General features: G+C 39.1%; 1 protein-coding gene and 1 non-coding gene across 3 annotated transcripts in view; both read right to left on the minus strand.

Annotated features, from left to right (window-relative positions):
* The window catches only part of SNX5 (sorting nexin 5), a 44,504-nt gene extending 26,437 nt beyond the window's left edge, over positions 1 to 18,067 (minus strand). Inside the window, exon 1 of one of the 2 annotated variants that reach the window (XM_036750182.1) lies at positions 17,585 to 18,067. In XM_036750182.1, the coding sequence (XP_036606077.1) occupies positions 17,585 to 17,764 (180 nt within the window). In that variant the 5' untranslated portion in view covers positions 17,765 to 18,067. Of the gene's footprint in view, positions 1 to 2,789; positions 2,881 to 17,584 lie in introns of those variants that run through there. The other variant, XM_036750183.1, reaches the window with a different exon arrangement.
* Positions 7,156 to 7,398, minus strand: LOC118845193. Its single transcript, XR_005010058.1, has one exon. It is a non-coding gene; the product is annotated as a small nucleolar RNA SNORD17 (small nucleolar RNA).
* Positions 18,068 to 18,106: the final 39 nt, after the last annotated feature.

Here is an 18,106-nt window from a genome sequence, read left to right on the forward strand (position 1 = left end):
ATAAAAATAAGGCAGTTTGCCTAGATGAACTCAAGGTCTATTCCAATTCTAAATCTTTCCAAATCCTGGGATGTTCGCTTACTCTCCCATCAACTTAGGTTTAATTCCTTTCACTGTTTGTGTTACAAATTTAACCAGGGAATTATTATATTGTTTAAAAATACAAAATAATGGTTGAACAAGTTTGCTTTTCAGTAGTCTCTTAAACCATCTACATCAAGCAATAAAACATTGACAACTTCACATTTCTGTAGTAGTATTTGTTTACACAGTGCTCTTCTCAATACAACCTTATCTAAGTAATGGAAACATTATGACCTTCTCCCATTTTAGAGGTGAGGAAACTGAGGCTCAGAGACATCTGAGTGATTTATCCACAGCCATACAGCAAACTTAGTAAGCAGGAAATTCTGGATCCAAACCTAGGTTTTCTGCCTCAGAATCACAACAGAAGAAGCTCTCAACTGGAAGGGATATCTGAGGGCAACTACTTATTCAAGCCACACCCTCTAGACCCCGAATTTCTCAAAGGAAGTTTCTCTTTAAGTGGAACCGAAATCTGCCTCTAAGCAATTCCTAGCCCTGGTTCCCAGCTCAGCCTTTTGAAGCCACGTAGAACAAGTCCACTATTTCTTCCACGTGATGGCTCTATTAACTACTTGAAGACTACTAGCCGGTCACCAGATCTTCTCTTTTCCAAGCTAAATGTCTCTAGCTACTTCAACCCACCTTCATGTTACAAACCCTAAAGCCCTTCCTGACTCATCCAGATTCTCCCTTTCCTTAACAAGCTCTGCAAATAATGGCAGGCCTTCCTAAAATGTGGGTTCTGGAATTGAACATGCACAACCTTCTAAATGGAAGCAATGTAACCTAACCAGTGCACAAGAGAACCATGGCCTTCTCACTCCAGAAGGTGATCTTTCTATTTTATTCCAGGTCTTCTTTCGAGGGCAAGAACAAAACCATGATGACAAAGACTTTTTCACTGGATGCTGCCCTGAATCTGGACACTTGTACCACCCTTTTCATTTTCTCTTTCTGGTTATATTTCCTTGATTCCATTTTGGGGAAAAAAAATCTGAACTCATGACTCTTGATCACAAGGCATGTACAACAGCATCTCAATTAACACCTCAATTAACCAGACAGCTGATGGAATGCTACCAAAAGCAGAATGGCCAATAATTTAATTATCTTAATGATAACTTCATCCTTCAAAAGGTAAAAATACTAAAAAAAGGAAAAGTCTAAACGATGAGAAACTGGACGCTTTGGGGGTGGGGAGGTAGGAGGGGTTTGTGTGTGAAGTGACCATGGAATCTTAGAATCTTAAAGGAAAATTAGACATGAATCCTAACTGGCCTGAAAGACATTAAATAAAATTCTGAACACATTAAAAGCCAAATAATTAGGATGAAGAAAAAGGAAAATTGGCCAAGAGACCAATGTGGATGCATAGAGAAATCAACTTTTAAATTTTAAAATCAGATTTTAAAAAGAGCAGACAATAGAAGATGAACACAAAACATGGCAGAGTACTACTACATAAATAGCATCCAACACCAAAACATAAAATGGCAAGAAATTGTTAAGGACAATAAAAAGGAAGTTTTTAAGGGAAAAAACTGAATTAGCAAAAGGAGAACCCCAAAAACTATAAGAGCATTGTTCATGGCAAGTGGGATGATAAAGAGCCAGAGAAAAGGGAGATGTTCGACTCTTACATCAAGGAAAGTAATCTTTAAACTAGAAAAGACACAATTAAAATTGCTTAAAGAAAAAATTTTGATACCCGAGATAAATAGGGAGATGGTAAGGGAATACCTACCTCCTCTTCATGAAGTCAAACTATTTGCTCTGAGCAGAGACAATAACCTGAGTAATAAAAGAACTAGATAATGTGACTGCTAACATACTGTTAATAATCCTTGAAAAAAAATCATGGAGAAAAGTGGCCAACAGACCAGAAAAAGCAAAAATAAGATTACAAATAATTTTGGGTTTTGTTTTTTTTTTAAGAGAGAAGCAGAGTTCACTCTTACTCCCCACCAGTTACCTCGCCCAGAAAAGGAAGTCCTTGCCTGGATCAGACATTTTATCAGCCTTCTGGGCTCCACAATCCAGTGAAATCAAGTTTTACACTAAACACACCACCTCCCAGGTCTTTTCACTGTGGATCCCCCACGCCTGGAATGCTCTCCCTCTTTGACTCCATTTCCTGGCTTCCTTCGAGGCTTTGGCAAGAAACCTTTCTTGGTTCTTCCAGTTTATCATGTAAATATTTTGTTTGTACATCCTTGTTTGCATATTATTTCATCCACTAAACTGTGGGCTCCCTGAGAGCAGCAACTGTTTGTTTTTTTGTCTTTCTTTGGATCCCCAGAAATTAGCACAAAGTAGAGAATTATTTAACAAATGCTTGTGGATCTGAGTCTACTTGGTTTTCATTCCTGTTACCATTCTGAGATACTTTATTCGGTGCTCTTTTCAGTTTTGCAAACTGCTGAAATAGTTCAGCAGATTCACAGAAGGGAAATCTTCAACCCTAGTTTGGGGGACACTTTTACAATGTTAAAAAAAAAAAAAGCTGACATTTCACCTGCATACATTGGCCCCAAATCATAGAAGGTTGACTCACAGAGGTAGCACTGATACACATGCCAACACCTCACTAGCCTGAAAAACTTCCAGTGGTTCTCTTACAGCAGGCCTGTACAACATATGGCTCACCAAAGAATTTTGGGCAGCCTGAGAAGAGTTTAGCCTATTTTAATTTTGGCCCTTACCTACTGCCAAGTCGTGCAGGTCTCTCTTACAGCAATCCCAGTTACAAAATTATACGGTTGTGTAAAAGCATGATCTGCAAGTAGTGTCTCCCTAACAAGAGATGAAAAGAAAAAAAAAAAGCTCTGTGAAAGTCAGGCTTGGTATCTCCCTTTAAGATAAAATGATGAGTTGAAAGGAAGAATTAGCAACAACAGATCTCAAAACTACATTATGAAGCAGTAGTAATCATTAAAACTATTTCATACTGACTAAAAAACAGAAAAGTTAAGCAGTGGAACTGATTAGGTGTACAATCTACGGATGCACAGAATTCAATAAACCTAAAGACCTCAACTACTGGGGTAAGAATTCACAATATAACCAAAACCTCTGGGATAACTATCAAAGAAAATAGGCAGAAATTAGGTACAGACCAACATCCCACACTATGTACTAAAATAAGCTCCAAATGGACATACTGTATACAAGGTCACATCACAAAGTGGAAAGACAAAGAATAAAACATTTTTTGCAACTATGGAAAGAGTTCATGCCCAAACAAGGGATAGAGAGAATCAGAAGAAAATAGACAATTTGGTTATATAAAACTTAAAAATTTTTGCAGAAAAAACAAATGCGGTCAACATTAGAAAGGGAACAGTTAATTTGGTATGAACATCTTTGCAATAACTTTTTCTAATTAATTTCTCATATCCAGGATGTAATAGGATATTGGCTCAAATTTATAACAAGAACTACTGCCTAATAAATGAGAGATCAAAACAACACAAAAAAATTCAAGTTATCAACAACCCCAATGCTACACATCACTAATAAGAGAAAGGCAAATCACAACAACTGTGAAGTTCTACTTCTTACCCATGAATGACAAACATGATAAAAAAAAGGAGTAATAATAATCATGGGGGGTGGGAGAAGGGAGAAGAATATAGGCATGATACTGCTCTACTGATGTCACTGTGAATGGATACAGAAATTCTAGTAAGCAATTTAGAACTATGCCCTAAAAGTCACTAAAACTATGCATTCCCTTTGACTCAGTTATACATACTACTATTAGGCCTATCCCCCAATGAAGATGAAAACAGCCCATGTGCACAAAAACATTTATAAGCAACTGCATCTCTTTTTGCTGTGGCGAAAGAACTTTTCAGTTTTTGCAACTGGGAAATGGCTGAAGAAATTCTAGTATGTGAATGGAATGGTATAATCTTATTGGGCTGTACACGAGGGCCCAAGGTTCCCCACCCCTGGATTAGAGGAATGGCATCAGAGTCCTTTAGAGCAAGGCTTCTTAAACTATTTCCACTTGAGACCCCTTCAGCTGAGTCACCATCGAGCTTTTAAATAAATGCTTACTATGTGCCAGGCACTGTGCTAAGCACTGGGGATGCAAAGAAAAAGCAAGGAGCTCCCATTTTAATTGGTGAGGAAACAAAAAATTGTGTAGAAAATATAGTTGGGGATGTTGCTTCTGCCTATCACTCACCAAACGTGGAGGACTACATAGCAGCACACTTGGCAATAATAATCTTTTAAGAGCAGACATGCCCTTCTTTGTTCTCTGAGTAAACCCAGAGAATGCCTCTCCCAGTGTCAACAACTACAAAACCAGACGAAGCACCTTAACCCAAGACACCATCTTGAACAATGGGACTTTTTTTATGTTAATGGTAAAGGAAACACAGATATCCAGGGTTGTATTTTCAATTGCTAAAAAACATTTAAGGCTTGTCATTCTTTTACCAACTAAGGCAAAGGGGAAGGGGGCAGCAAAAAGTGGGGAACGGAAGATGTAAGCAGGGGTGGAGACTCACATGAGGGGTTTAGGCGTTCTGGATAGGCTGTAAACCCTGCAAACGAGGAACAGGGGAGAAAAAATCGAATGGGAACAGGGAATAAAAAGCTGTGTATTTATCCGAATGTCACCTGTCTAAGAACGTTAAATAAAGTCCTTCCTGATTCACTACTGGCCCTGTGGAGTTCTTGGTAAGGTTCTTGGTAAGGTTTCTTACAATTTTAACATGCAAGGTATACACAGGGCAAACAGGAAGTAATCTCAGGGGAAAGGTGTGTTAGCAAGGCCATAATCACAATTTAGACAATAACTGCCAGAATGCCTATGTGGTTCTCTATCACAAAACATACAAGACTCTCCATGTAGGGGGTAGAAGAAGTAAACCATTTATTCAGACACCAGATCCCCAAACCAGCGAGCCCAACCCACCACAGAAGCACAGAATTCCACACACAACATCACAGCGGAGAACCACTCCATCTCAAAGCCATCCGCTCCCCAGGGGCCTTGCCACCAACAGTCACAGCACAGCCACGTCTGCTCTCTCCCTGGGCATTTCCTGTGACACACTTTCCTTCTCCTCTCAACAAGCTCCTCCCATCACATGTGACTTGGGCTTCCTGTGATGAAAGCAGGTCACATGGCCTATTAATGGCTCGGAAAGATCTTCAACTATTGCAGAAGGCAACAGTAAGCAAGTATGCCCAAAGAGTCCCATAAGACTAAGCTGCAAATAAAGTAGATGGAAGGAGGGTCCTACACTGATACAATCGCAAGTCTGGACCTTGTCCTCCAGCATCTCCCCTACCCCACCAAACACATATTTCTTAAAATCTATCAATTTAGTTATATGGTCAAGTTTCTAACATGGTATTACTTTTTTGTGCTTAACATACACTTTATAGTACATTAAAACCCTAAGAATACACGTACAGCATCTATTTTATACGTCTGGATGTAGAATTTCTAAATGGTAAACAATTACGGAGTTTTGTCATGGTTGTTTCTTTGCTTTTATGCCCCATTATTGGCTACATCTATGTATGAATCATTGATGTTGGGACCTTGAAGAAATAATCAATTAAAGAGTTGTTGCTATGGGAAAATAAAGTTTGCTCTACAATGATTTCGTTCTGTGAAAAGGCTAGGCTTGTTTAGAAGAACCCTCTACCCAGCCTTATCAATAAGGGAGCCTCTCTGAGCTTTGGTTTCCCTTTACCATTAAGTAGGTAAATTTGTACTACCTACATCATAGGGTTGTAAGAAGTTTTGTAAGCCTTAAATTACTTAACGAGTTATTGTTAATAACGGAATATTATAGTTCCAGAACCAGTAGCCTGATTGAGAGAGACCTGGGTTCCTGACCTCCCTCTGATATTTAATACCTATATAACTCTAGGCAAGTCACAATCTCTTAATGCATTAAGTAACTCTCTAAGATTTTAAATAATAATAATGACCATTAACATTTTTATAGTGCTTACTATGTACCAGGCATTGTGCTAAGGACTTTACAATTATAGTATTCGTTCTTCACAACAACCCTGGGAGGTAGGTGCTATTTATTATTATTCCCATTTTAATGATGGGGAAACTGAGGCAAACATAGGTCAAGTGACTTGCCCAGGGTCACATAGCTAGAAGTGTCTGAGGCTAGATTTGAACTGGGAGTTTCTACACTGGCAGCCAAATTACATTTCCCAAGATCATAGTGAAAAAAAAATTAAGTGTTTATATGTCAATGTTGCTCCCTTTCTTCCCCCACTATCAAAACAAAAAAGATATGCATTAAATGATTTCTAAATATAACTATATACCAGACAAATTAGATAATTCAGCTAAGAGATCTAAACTATATAATCTGCATTTCAAAATGATATACCCAGATTAAATAGTTGTACCAAAATCCTCTATAAACCAAGAAAAGCAATGACATTTCCCCTTTTACTACCCCTTCTACAACTAGTAAGTTAAAAGTCAACTAGATTTGCAACAGTTGTGCAATTTTATTGTAACCTATTACTAAAGCATAACAACAAACAACTTATGGTAACACTGCCAGGAACCACTTTTAGTTGGCCTACTAATTAATGTATGTTTACTTAATCTTCTGATCCTTTTATTTTCCTGTAAATTACTGGCTCAAAAGCTGAAAGGGCCTTAGTGATCTTCTCTAATCTTTTCATTCTACAAATAAAGGACAATCACTTCACAAGTGAAATCTTGCCCAAGATCAGTCAGTAAGTCAGAAGAGATGGCATTAAAATTCAGGTCTCCCTCCCTGAGTACTGGTCCACACACTCTCTCCACTAATTCACCCAACTCTCTAACCATTTTCTTCCATCAATCAGCAATAATTTATTAAGAGCCAACTACAAGCATTATAGATATAAACATTTTTAAAAAGTCCCTTTAGTCATTCTGTTATCTTAGTAGGTCAGCGGCATCGAAAGGCCTGCTGTGGGCATGGGGATCCAAGATTCATGACTCAACACTGACCACTGAATGTCCATATACAGCTCAGTTGGTGAGCCAATATCAAACAAATAGCTTAAAAGCTGCAGCATGTGATCAGACACCAGTCATTCGTCTTGGATAGGACCCTAAACATATAGGGTTCCACCCCTGCTGACACCATCCCTTCCTACTAGTAAGGCCACCACACACACCTGCCAAGTGCAGCAGAAAGCTGCAAGCCTGGAGGGCATCTGGAGGTTACATAACTCAGAGTTCCTAGAACAGGAGCTGAGAGCTGCAGGAAGGGCAGAGCAGCACACTCAGAGAATGGATAAACTTCATCATCATTTCACATATGCTGCAAGCCAAGGACACAAATCCAGATGTGGAACCAGAAATAGACAGATGCCCTGATCTACCTCAAGGAATGTAATCAGCTAAAAATTACTTCACCTGCACAGATTAATCTGCCATCTAAGGTATCTTGATTTAAATTCTTTCCTAGCACAGTAAAGGACCACAGATGTAGAGCTGGAAGGAATCCTAGGAGTCCTTCTAGTCCAATGCCCTCATTTTACATATAAAGAAGTGAATGCCCCAGAGAGTTTCAGTGACTTACCCCAGGTCACAAAGATAATAAGTAGCATAGCTGGAATTTGAACTCATGTCTTTTAATTTCCCAATACAGCACTCTTCTCTATTTTAAGTAAAAGATACAAAACACCAGCCCTGAATCCAGGAAAACCTAGAGTCAAATCTCTTCTCCAAAACCTGCTAGCTAAATGCCCAAGGTCAAGTCACCTAACCTGAACCTTAGTTTCCTTATCTATAGAACAGATATAACTATGCCAGTAGTACCTAACTCACAGAATTATTTACATGACCAAATCAGAATGTTTGGTAAGTGCTACTTGCAGACCTTAAAGCATTATGCCACTTATTTCTTCCTTATTCCCCAATCAAAAATATTTTCAGTATTACTCTCAAAACTAGCTATGCACCCTGGCCCTGATTCACCTAATATGTAGCTAAATTCCAATTACCTACATCCATGTTCTGTCATGTTTATTTTTATTAAATCCATAACAGAAGAAAATTTAAATTAAAAAAGCTGCTCTAACATCACCTCTGCTTAAGCAGTTCCTCTGTATCATTCATTACTTACCAGTAGATAGTGCTGGTCTTGGAATCAGTGATTCAAGTCCTGCCTCAGACACTTACTAGCCATGTGACTCTGGGCAAATCATTTAATGTCTTTCAGCCTCAGTTTCCTCATCTGTAAAATGCAATAATAACAGCACCTACCTTATAGGGAAATGGTGAGGATCAAATGAGATAATCTATGGAAAGCACTTTGCCAATCTTCAAAGTCCTAAATAAATGCTAAATATTATTATTAACACCTGTAATTCTGGATCAACAGATAGTATCTTATAATAGGAGGTTTGAGATACTCTTTAAAATTTAAAGCATGTAAACAACTACTCCTCCAGGTTGTATGCAGTTCAATTCAAAGTTAAGTATATGATACATACAAGATATTGTGTCAGGAGCCAGTGATGAAAAGATAAAATGCATACAGTCTCAGTCCTGGAGAAGCAAGCATTCTGTAAAGCTTAGAGGAGTTGGGCATCCAACCCACTAATGCCTTGTGACAACCCTCAGGTAAGTCTCTTGGATCTCCAATGCCCCTCCTAGCTCAATCAATTCTGTGACTATCATATTAGCAGCGAAGATGAGTAAAAGGAGAAATTAGGAACAGGAAAGCAGTTCCTTCAAAATTAGGTCTCTACTCACTAAGACTTCATTTGGAATCAATGCATACTTAAATGGAAATACAAGGATGCCAAAATCATATTATACAATAAAAAAATTGACTGACGGTGTTCATTAAAACAAATTAACTATCCAACTGAAACAATGAAGCCTCAAACGTGACATTCCATATTCATTTAGTTCCTTTTTTTCTTCCTCTTATTTAAGTCAGCAGTAGTTTCACTATTCCCAAAGACAACATTTAGGGTGTGTCTCAACAGCAACCAGTAACTCAATTATTGGTTTGAGGCAGCTGTGGGGTGCATAGGAAGAGCACTGAGACGGAGATCAGAGCCCAGAGAAGGAAGAGGTCTTTTCATGGCTCCAACAAGCTGCCCAAGTGATTTGCTTAAGTTCACATACTCTATGGGACTTTGTTTCTTCTAATAGAAAGTGAAATGTAGGACTAGTTTGCTCAAGGGCCCCTTCCAGCTCTAACATTTTATAATTCTGAATTCACTAACTCATTAAAAAATGAGACTACGAATTATTTCAGAAATTCAACATCGAAGTTTGGTTTTTTTTTAAAGGCTAAGCAAAGCAAATTGTTTCCTTATACCTATCTTCCTAGACCAAACAGCAGAACCCGACAAACCAAAGTGATGAGTTTGTGAAGGAAGATAACAAAGTATTCCCTCTTAAAACACCTAACACATACAGAACCAGTGATGCAAAAAGTTTCTTTTGGGTGAAAACACTCTGCAGAAAACTTAAGATGGGAATTAGTTCTTTAGACTAAGAATTCAGTAGCTAAATACTGATGAGAAGTTACAGTATACTTTATTATTGGCACCCACAATTTCAACATCAACAACAAAACACTAAGGGTTTTTCTAAACAAATCCCCTGGGTTCAATACTTTAGCTGGCACATGAGTAAATAAAATTATTGTTTTACAAAGAGTTCAGGTAATATTGATCTCTTTCCCTCCCTCTCATTTCAGACCAAAGTCACCATGAAGTTTCAAGCAGGAATTGTTTATTTACAGGTTTGCAAAATGTATACAGAGTAAAAAAAAATGCGAATTTTCAAAGTCACCTGACTAATGGATTGATGGTCAACTTTAAATGTCCTATTTTAGATGGTCAAATCTAGATATTTATATTTATATGCCAGACACTGTGATAAGCACTGAGGGGATGTAAAGGAAAACAAAAGACAGTCCCTGCTCTCAAAGAGCTCTCTGTCTAATGCAGAGATAATATGAAGACTACGTAAAAACAAGATAAATACAGAGTAAATGGGAAAAAAATCAACAAAAGGAACATACTAGCATTAAGGGGTATTGCTAAAGGCTTCCTTTAGAAATCCAAAGCAAAAAAAAAAAAAATCCAAAGCAGAACTGAGTAGACGGGGGAAGAAAAGGCGCTCTCAAGCAAATACAGAACCATCATGCACCAGGCACAAGATCCTCAGAACTACAAACTGGTTTATGAGATTAACTAAAAGAAAATAGTATGTTTTCCTGGAACTCCACAATAGCTAGGCTCAAAATCCTAGCTGTGCTACGAGCTACCTGTGTGACCCTCAGCAAGTCATTTAACCCCTCTAGGCCTCGGTTTCCTCATCAGAGGGGATGGGCCTAGATTACAAGATGACCTCCAAGGCTCCTTCCAGCTCTAAACCTATGATCCACTTTTCATTAGTTTTCTTTCAAGAGGAATTTTAAGCACTTATTCCTCCCAGCATGACCTTTATTTTGCCTGAGTTACAAATTACCAGTCAAAGAGATAAGGAAAACAAGGAATAATCATGAATACTCAGAGAATTCAAACTAGAAGGGATCTTAGAGGTGACTGGTTCTATTGTCCACATTGCCAAAATTACTTTGCTTAAATACAGATCTGACCAAGTCATTTCCCTAATTCAATAAATGCCCAGAGGCTCCCTATTGTCACGTGTATCAAATATATGTGCGTTGTTGTGAAGAGGTTCAATACAATTTAGCAAATATCTACTTTGTATGGACGGTGCCTAGCACACAGAAGGTGCTTAAATTCTTGATTGATTAAAGCACCAAATATACAAAGAAAAACCAAAAGCCAATCCTCATCCTCAAGGAATTTATCCTTTACTGGCAAGCTAAAAACATGTACACAGATCAATCGAATTAAGTTTGGTAAGGAACTAGAGATTTTTGGAGGCGGAAATAAAGAGAACATTCCAGGAAGGGAGGACATGGGAGATAGAATGTCAAGTCTGAAGAACAGAAAATAGGCTACTTTGGCTGGAACATATAACACACAAAGGGTTTCATAACGTGAAACAATCCTGGAAAAAGTAGGCTACAGCCAGATTACGAAAGGCTTCAAATACCAAGCTGGGGAATTTTCATTTTATCCCAGAGGCAATAGATAATTGCAGAAGGTCCTAGGGCCGGAGTGGTATAGTCCGTCCTATCTTTGCTTTAGGAAGATTATTTTGGCAGTTGTGTGAGTGATAGGTTAGAAAGGGGAAAGCAGAATCAGGGGAGACTGAACTGCCATGTTTCAAGGCAGAGACTGCATTAGAGCAGTGGTGTCAAACTCAAATAGAAATGCATCCCATTAGTGACTTAGAAAACCCAAAATGGGGGCAGCTAGATGGTGCAGTGAGTAGAGCACCCGCCCTGGAGTCAGGAGGACCTGAGTTCAAATCCGGCTTCAGACACTTGACACATGTACTAGCTGTGTGACCTTGGGGTAAGTCACTTAACCCCAATTGCCCTGCCAGGAAGAGGGAAAAAAAAGCCAAATTAATGTCATTAGTCATATTGTATTTTTACTTATTTTGTTAAACATTTTCAAATTACATTTTAATCTGGTTCTGTCAACAGGCTGCACTCCTGAGCTTTGCAGGGAGCCACTGTTTGACTACTCTGCACTAGGTCATCTCACTCTAAACTGTGTAACTTAGGAATTGTAGGCTTTGAAAGAAAACACTTTAGCTTTCCACTACAGACAAAAACACCAGGCTGAGAAACTCACATGTTCATTCTTAATACTGTTAACTCACCCTTTTAATTCTTTATATAGAATTTCACAAGTCAATTTGGTCATGAATGTGGGGCTTAAAATATATTCTACCACACATAAATGCTGGTCTGGGGAAGGGGGAAACTGAAGGTATGGAATAACAAGAATATTGGGTACAATACAGAGAAAGTTGAAATAATACTCTGTATTTATTATTTTAGTGAGGAGAAAACTGCTTACCAAAATTCTCACCGAACCTTTCTTCAAACAGACAAAATGCAATTTATGAAAGCTAATGTAAAGAAGCTTTTATGCCATCTAGTTCATATAATCATGAAGCTGATGAATCTTTAAGGAAGATCAGACAAGAATCAGGTCAACAAAATGTCCAAGATTTTATCTTATGCCCTATATCTGACAATCATTTGATAGAAATTATTCAACAAGCTGAATTAAGATATTGATTGGGCAGTAAAGGCCCCAGGTCTTTTCGGAGACAGGAAGTGAGTCTTGTCTGGGGGATGCCAGTCACTGCTGGTCCAGACTTCACTGAAGAGAGGATTAGGGTTGATACGCAGTGGTTGTTTTGGTGCAATGATGGGGGGAAAGGATTAAATGTTGAAACTATGCCAGAACTTGGCTATATCTCAATTTGTTCTGATCCCTTCCCTCCTACTCCCAACCACCTATTTGTAGAAGTAGCAGCTTTCCCACTTATTCCAGCAACATGCATCTTCCGAACCCTTTAAATAAATGCTACAACCTATCAACACTAGTCTAGGAGGATCTGAAGGAATAAAATACCATGAGTACAAAGAAAAAAGCAATTTGGAAGCAAAATAAAGTTGAAAAATGCTAAATATAATATTTTAGAGGAAAAAAATTATTCTCACCTATTCAGCATCATTTTTATTCTTCCCTCTACAACTCTGTCTGTACATAAAAAGTTAACAGTTGTCCCAAAGCCCTCCCAAGAAATCTTTCTCACCAAGAGGAAAATAATAGTCTTTTAAGCAGTTAGATTTTGAATGTGGTTCCAACGTGGCCCTGAAGACTCTTTTTCTTCTTCCTACTTTTTCCCCTCTCATAGTTTGTTTGGCTTTTCTTTTGTGGGGGTAAGGGGGAATGGGAAAAGATACCTGGAAAAGAAGATCAAAGCACTTTTGGTCATTTGCAATTAGCTTAAGTACAGAGCTACAGAGGTGATCCCAATAGCCTGAGGAATCCTTCAAGATAGAATCCAGAAGAGGCAGCCCCACAACACAGAAGAACCTGCTCTGAACTACTTCAAATCCCTTATTTCCTGGGGAAAAAACAGACATGTAGATGGCTAATAAGCAAAAACCAAGAGAATTCTGGGGTAAGGCAATGTACTGATAATTAAGATGGGACTTTTTTTTTTACTGTTTTCTCTTTTAGAATGCAAAAGTAATTAAGTGCCTTTGATTAAGCCTTACCAGGTGCAAAGCCCCAGGCTCATACCCTTTTGCTGATTAGGAATGAACCCTACAGGCCCTAAAAAGGGTATATAAACTCAGAGGTTAGCATTCTGTCTGGGGCTCTCACTCACTGGAAGAGTGTTAATGTGGAGGCTCTGGGTAGCCAGGCCCCTCCTCCCCCCCCATGTTGGTGCCTCTCATTTTGGTGACTATGTATGGGATGCCTTGATTAGATAAAGCCTGTCTGCTGAATTGGGTTATTTGATCTGTTGATATTTTCTGTAATTTCTATTTGTATTTGCTCTTAAGTTCAGGGTGCTGGCTTTTCCCTCTGAACTAAGTGAATGATGTATGTATGTTTGATTACAGTGGGACTGTTAACCCCTTAAAGTTGCTTTCCTTGGAAAAGCAGATCAAAGAACCTGTGCTGGCAACTCTTGCTGGTCTTGTTGGGTCTTACACCCCTACAGCAGCAGCTAGCCAAACTGTTGTTACAGGGAGGGAAGCCAAATAAGATATCATTATGATTCCAGCAGCACACCTTATTATTTTTTCAGTGAAGTAGTGCTGTCTTTGTGGTATTTTTGTGGGACTGCCACAGTCATTTTATTTTCTTGAAACGTTAGCAAAGAATTTTAGTACAAAGTATAAACAATTTAATATTTTTCCTACTATAGTTACAACTGAATATGAGGACCACAGATTTTAGTTGTTTTTTGTTTTTGAATAACTAGAAAAAATGTCTTTATTTTCTTCTTTTAACAATTAAATTATCTTTTAACTTTGCTGAGAAATGCTGGACACCCTATCCTAGCTCCTTCAATGCTTCATGTTTCCCTGTTTCTTCCCAGACTCCTCTAGTCTTACTCTAAGATGACTATTAACTAATTCACAGATTTTAGTTTTAAATATGCAGTCCTACAGGAATGTAACCCCTTTTAACATATATTTAAATTACTGTTAATAGCTGATAATTAGTAGTTTCCATAATATAATCTCGTTTCACATTCACCAACAACCTTATGAATAAATACACTCAATATGAGTGAATATGGGTCTTATCTCGTATTTTAGAAATAAGGAAGCAGGAGACTAAGGTTAAGTGACTTGCTCATGTAACACAGCTAGCAAGTGTCATAAGCATATTTCTCCTGATGCTAAGTCCAGCACTCTTAATTTTTGTTCACCCCAAGAAAAAAGGTAGATAGCACTTAATCCTGGGATTTCTACCTGCCTTGGTGGGGGGGGGGGGGGGCACTTTTTAAGGAAGAGGCAAATCACTACTACACAAACTTCTATCAGTTTTATTCAAAATGCAATCTGCAGGGTACACCCAAGGACCAGTACAGATTTGGTCCAATCTCATACAACAAATTATTGATGTAAGATTCCAAAGGAAAGGGCAACTGTTTCTGTTTCTTTGCTGTATAACAGGAAAGCAAAAGAAAATGAAGACGTTACTTTAAAAAAAGAGATTCAAATAGAAAGTCCAATGTTCCCTAAGCAATCCATTTAGTATCAAATTTATAGTAAATACAACAGCAACAGAAGTTGCTTACCTTTTCATCCATACCCTAGGATCATTTTTGCAAGGCAAAAATTGTGTTTCATTTCCTAAAGACCAGTTAACCTCCCTACAAAGTGCGTATGAGGGGGAGGGGGGGAGGGAGAACTCTTTGAACACTTCTATGGGGGGGGGTAGGGTAAACAGGAACTATAAAAGGAGGAATGTTGCAATGTCAGCTGAACGCTCCCCTCCCACTCCTTTTCAAAAAAAAAAATTAGACAGAAAGGTTGGCTTTCTTAAGATATTGGTGATCCTTAAGATCAATCAATAAGGCAATTAGAAAAGCATCTCCTCGTTAGAATCTTTAAGATATCCAAATGCTGGCCTCAAGAGAATAGTAAACAAAATAGAGGGGGGAAAGAGAAAAAAGATACTACAGAAAAAACAAGTAGGCTCCAAAGTATTTATCCTTAAATACATGTGGCTAGCAGTATCAAAGAACAATCTATTAACCCTATCTCTCACACCACCACACAAAACACCAGTTTATTACACCTACTCCCCCTACACATACAAAATGCACATGAAACCAAGGGATCCCTGCTGTACAAAGTAGCATTTCAATAACTCATACAGGAAACAATGACCCTCTTGTTGAATTAATCAAGCTCTGTTTCATTTGAGCCAAAAGTCATGTTAAAAATGCAGGAACCTGACCAATGAGATCAAATTTGCTCAATAATCTATAGAATAAAAAACTTACTATTAATGGAAAACATGGTCACTACTTTTTAAAAGAAAATCTCTCCTTAATGGAACTTATCAATTCCAATTCACTTTCAAATACTTGCCTATCTAGTAAACAATTTTAATATAGAGTTTATGTGCGATAACAATAAAATACTTAATCTTAAAATTCTACTAAGAATCAAAATTGCAGATAACTCAAAGGGTAATGAATGGAAAAGATGCAAGACTTCAGCAAACAGTAACACAAAAGTCATTAACAAGGACACGTGACTGGAAGAGAAGGTAAGAGAGGAGACATCCAACCCAAGTTCCACATTAGTATTTTGGATATAGCCTCCAGTGCATGGGATAGACCATGCATATTTAAGAGCAGATATGGCCAAGAAGAAATTAAAAATTAAATTAAAAAATTTAAAATCATGGGCTAGTGGAATGATTGCACATATTGACCAAAAAAAAATCTTTGATCCAAAAGAGAAAAGATTTTGCATACTGCATACACATATAACTGTCAGATTTTTGTCTGGTCTGGGAGTAAAAGGAGTTGGAAAGGAAGAGGGTATAGTTTACATTCCCAAAGTCTTTCAATGCACTTAAAAATAGGCCAGTAGTATCCAGATTAGGTTCTTTCATAATTTTCAGCACTTGTACAGAAAAAGGGAGTCAGTTTACACAATCCCTGACAACGGAAGGTGTAAGCCCCATGCTCAACTCAAGTACGTAAGCATCAGTCATGTGCAAAATCTATGTACTAAAGCGTATCTAGTATGTAATTTTTCTTAAATTTATTGGAATTCTCCCAATATGAGGGCCAAGAAAGTTCTTCCCAGGAGGAAATAAACTCGAGGACAAAAGAAAGTGAAGAATACAACAGCAATCCTTGTTTTTAAAAAATTGACAAATTCTCAACATTCATTACCTAGCAAAAAAAAAAAAAAAACTAGCACAAAAACGCCAAAGGCAAAAATTTCAAAAGACAATATTGAGTTTCTTTCATAGTCCCTTTATTGTACTGTCAATAGTCACAGCCTCTCATCTTTCCTATACTCTCTGGGACTATTAACTAGACCTTGGGGAAACCATCAGGGGAACTGTTCGGAACAACACGTACACACATCATAGTACATCATAGTGGCTGTTGAAAGCCACTTTCAGAATACGGTCCACCACACGATTTTGTTCAGCAAACGTTTATTATCCACCTACTTCGTAAAAGGAACTTTGAGACAAAAGTGCTCTAACTTAGTTTACAATCTACTGGGAAAATACAACAGCATTGCACGGTGCATCGAGTGCTAGACTGCCCGCGTTCAAATCCTACTTAACAATACAAAACCAGCATGACGTCTAAAAAGTCATTTAGCTTCTCTGGGCCTATATCTTCATCCGTAAAATGAAAATCGCCTACCCCAAAGGGTTACCTGACAAACATCGAATGACTTAACCTAAGCACAGGGCTCAGCAAACCTAAAATAAGCGCTAAACTGTTCTTTTGTCATCATTCCAATGAGAGCAAACACACAACCTTAAAGAGAAAAAAAAAAAATTCTCATCCCACTGAGAATACACAAACACTCTCCACTCACTGCCTGGGGAGCAGGAGGTATGATTTCCACTCACCCCTCCGTCCAAAGAATTCACAGAGGAGCTCTAAAAAGCAGCTTTCAAGAGGAATGCAGTCAATGGGGGCAGAGGAAGTGTTGGGAAAAGGTATAGGGTGTTAATTTCAATCAGTGGGCCTGCGTGTCAATTACAAGGTGCAGGTTTGGGGCGGGGGGAAGGTGTGTAAAGGAAACGTGTCAATTTCAAGGGCTAGGCAACATTAGAGAAGGGGATGTGCGCGAGAGAAAGTGGAACAGGAGAAACCCTACAGCAACGAAGGGAAAGCGCAAGGACGGGTGGCAGGCCAGAGGGAATGGGGAAATCTGAGGAAACGTGGCGGCAAAAGCAAGAGACAAAGGAATAAAAGAGCTTCTCGGGAGCTCTCAACAGAGACCGAGAAAGATAGGGCGGGTAAAGAAAGCAGGCAATCAACGTGGAACGGGCGGCTCGGCTCCAATCCACCTATGCTCACCTTGCTGCGGTCATCTTCCTGCTTCAGCAGCTCGGGAACGGAAGCCATAGCGAAGATTGAGAATGGAAGAGACAAGCTGCGACTGCGGCTCCTCTCGCCCCCGCCCCCGCTAAAGTACCTACTCTCCGTCGGGCCGTGGCTCCGCCCCTGCCTCTCCACGCCGCTGGACTCCTCCACCATCCCAGCAACGCCCTAGCGAACCGCACGTGGCAGCTTACAAGGCCAGGCCCGATTACGGGCCCGCCACCCACCCACCATTTTGGAGCCGGGCAGATGAACTCGTTCCAAAGCTAATCCCCTTCCTTGCGCACTCTGTTCTAGGCGCTGGTCTCAAGTTTGTGGAAGGAAGGAAAGAAGGAGGGAAGAGAAGATGCTATCCGCCCCAACACTGGGAGAAGTCGGCTCTTCCTGGAGGACGAGCCGCTGCGCAGAACTCACTGTTCATGCCAGAGCCCTAACTCAAGATGGCGGCGAGGAGATTACGCTTGAAAGGAAAAGGAATCGAGAGCCGAGGCTGGCCAC

The sequence above is a fragment of the Trichosurus vulpecula genome, chromosome 3 (genome assembly GCF_011100635.1).
Source record: "Trichosurus vulpecula isolate mTriVul1 chromosome 3, mTriVul1.pri, whole genome shotgun sequence".
Classification (NCBI taxonomy): domain Eukaryota; kingdom Metazoa; phylum Chordata; class Mammalia; order Diprotodontia; family Phalangeridae; genus Trichosurus; species Trichosurus vulpecula.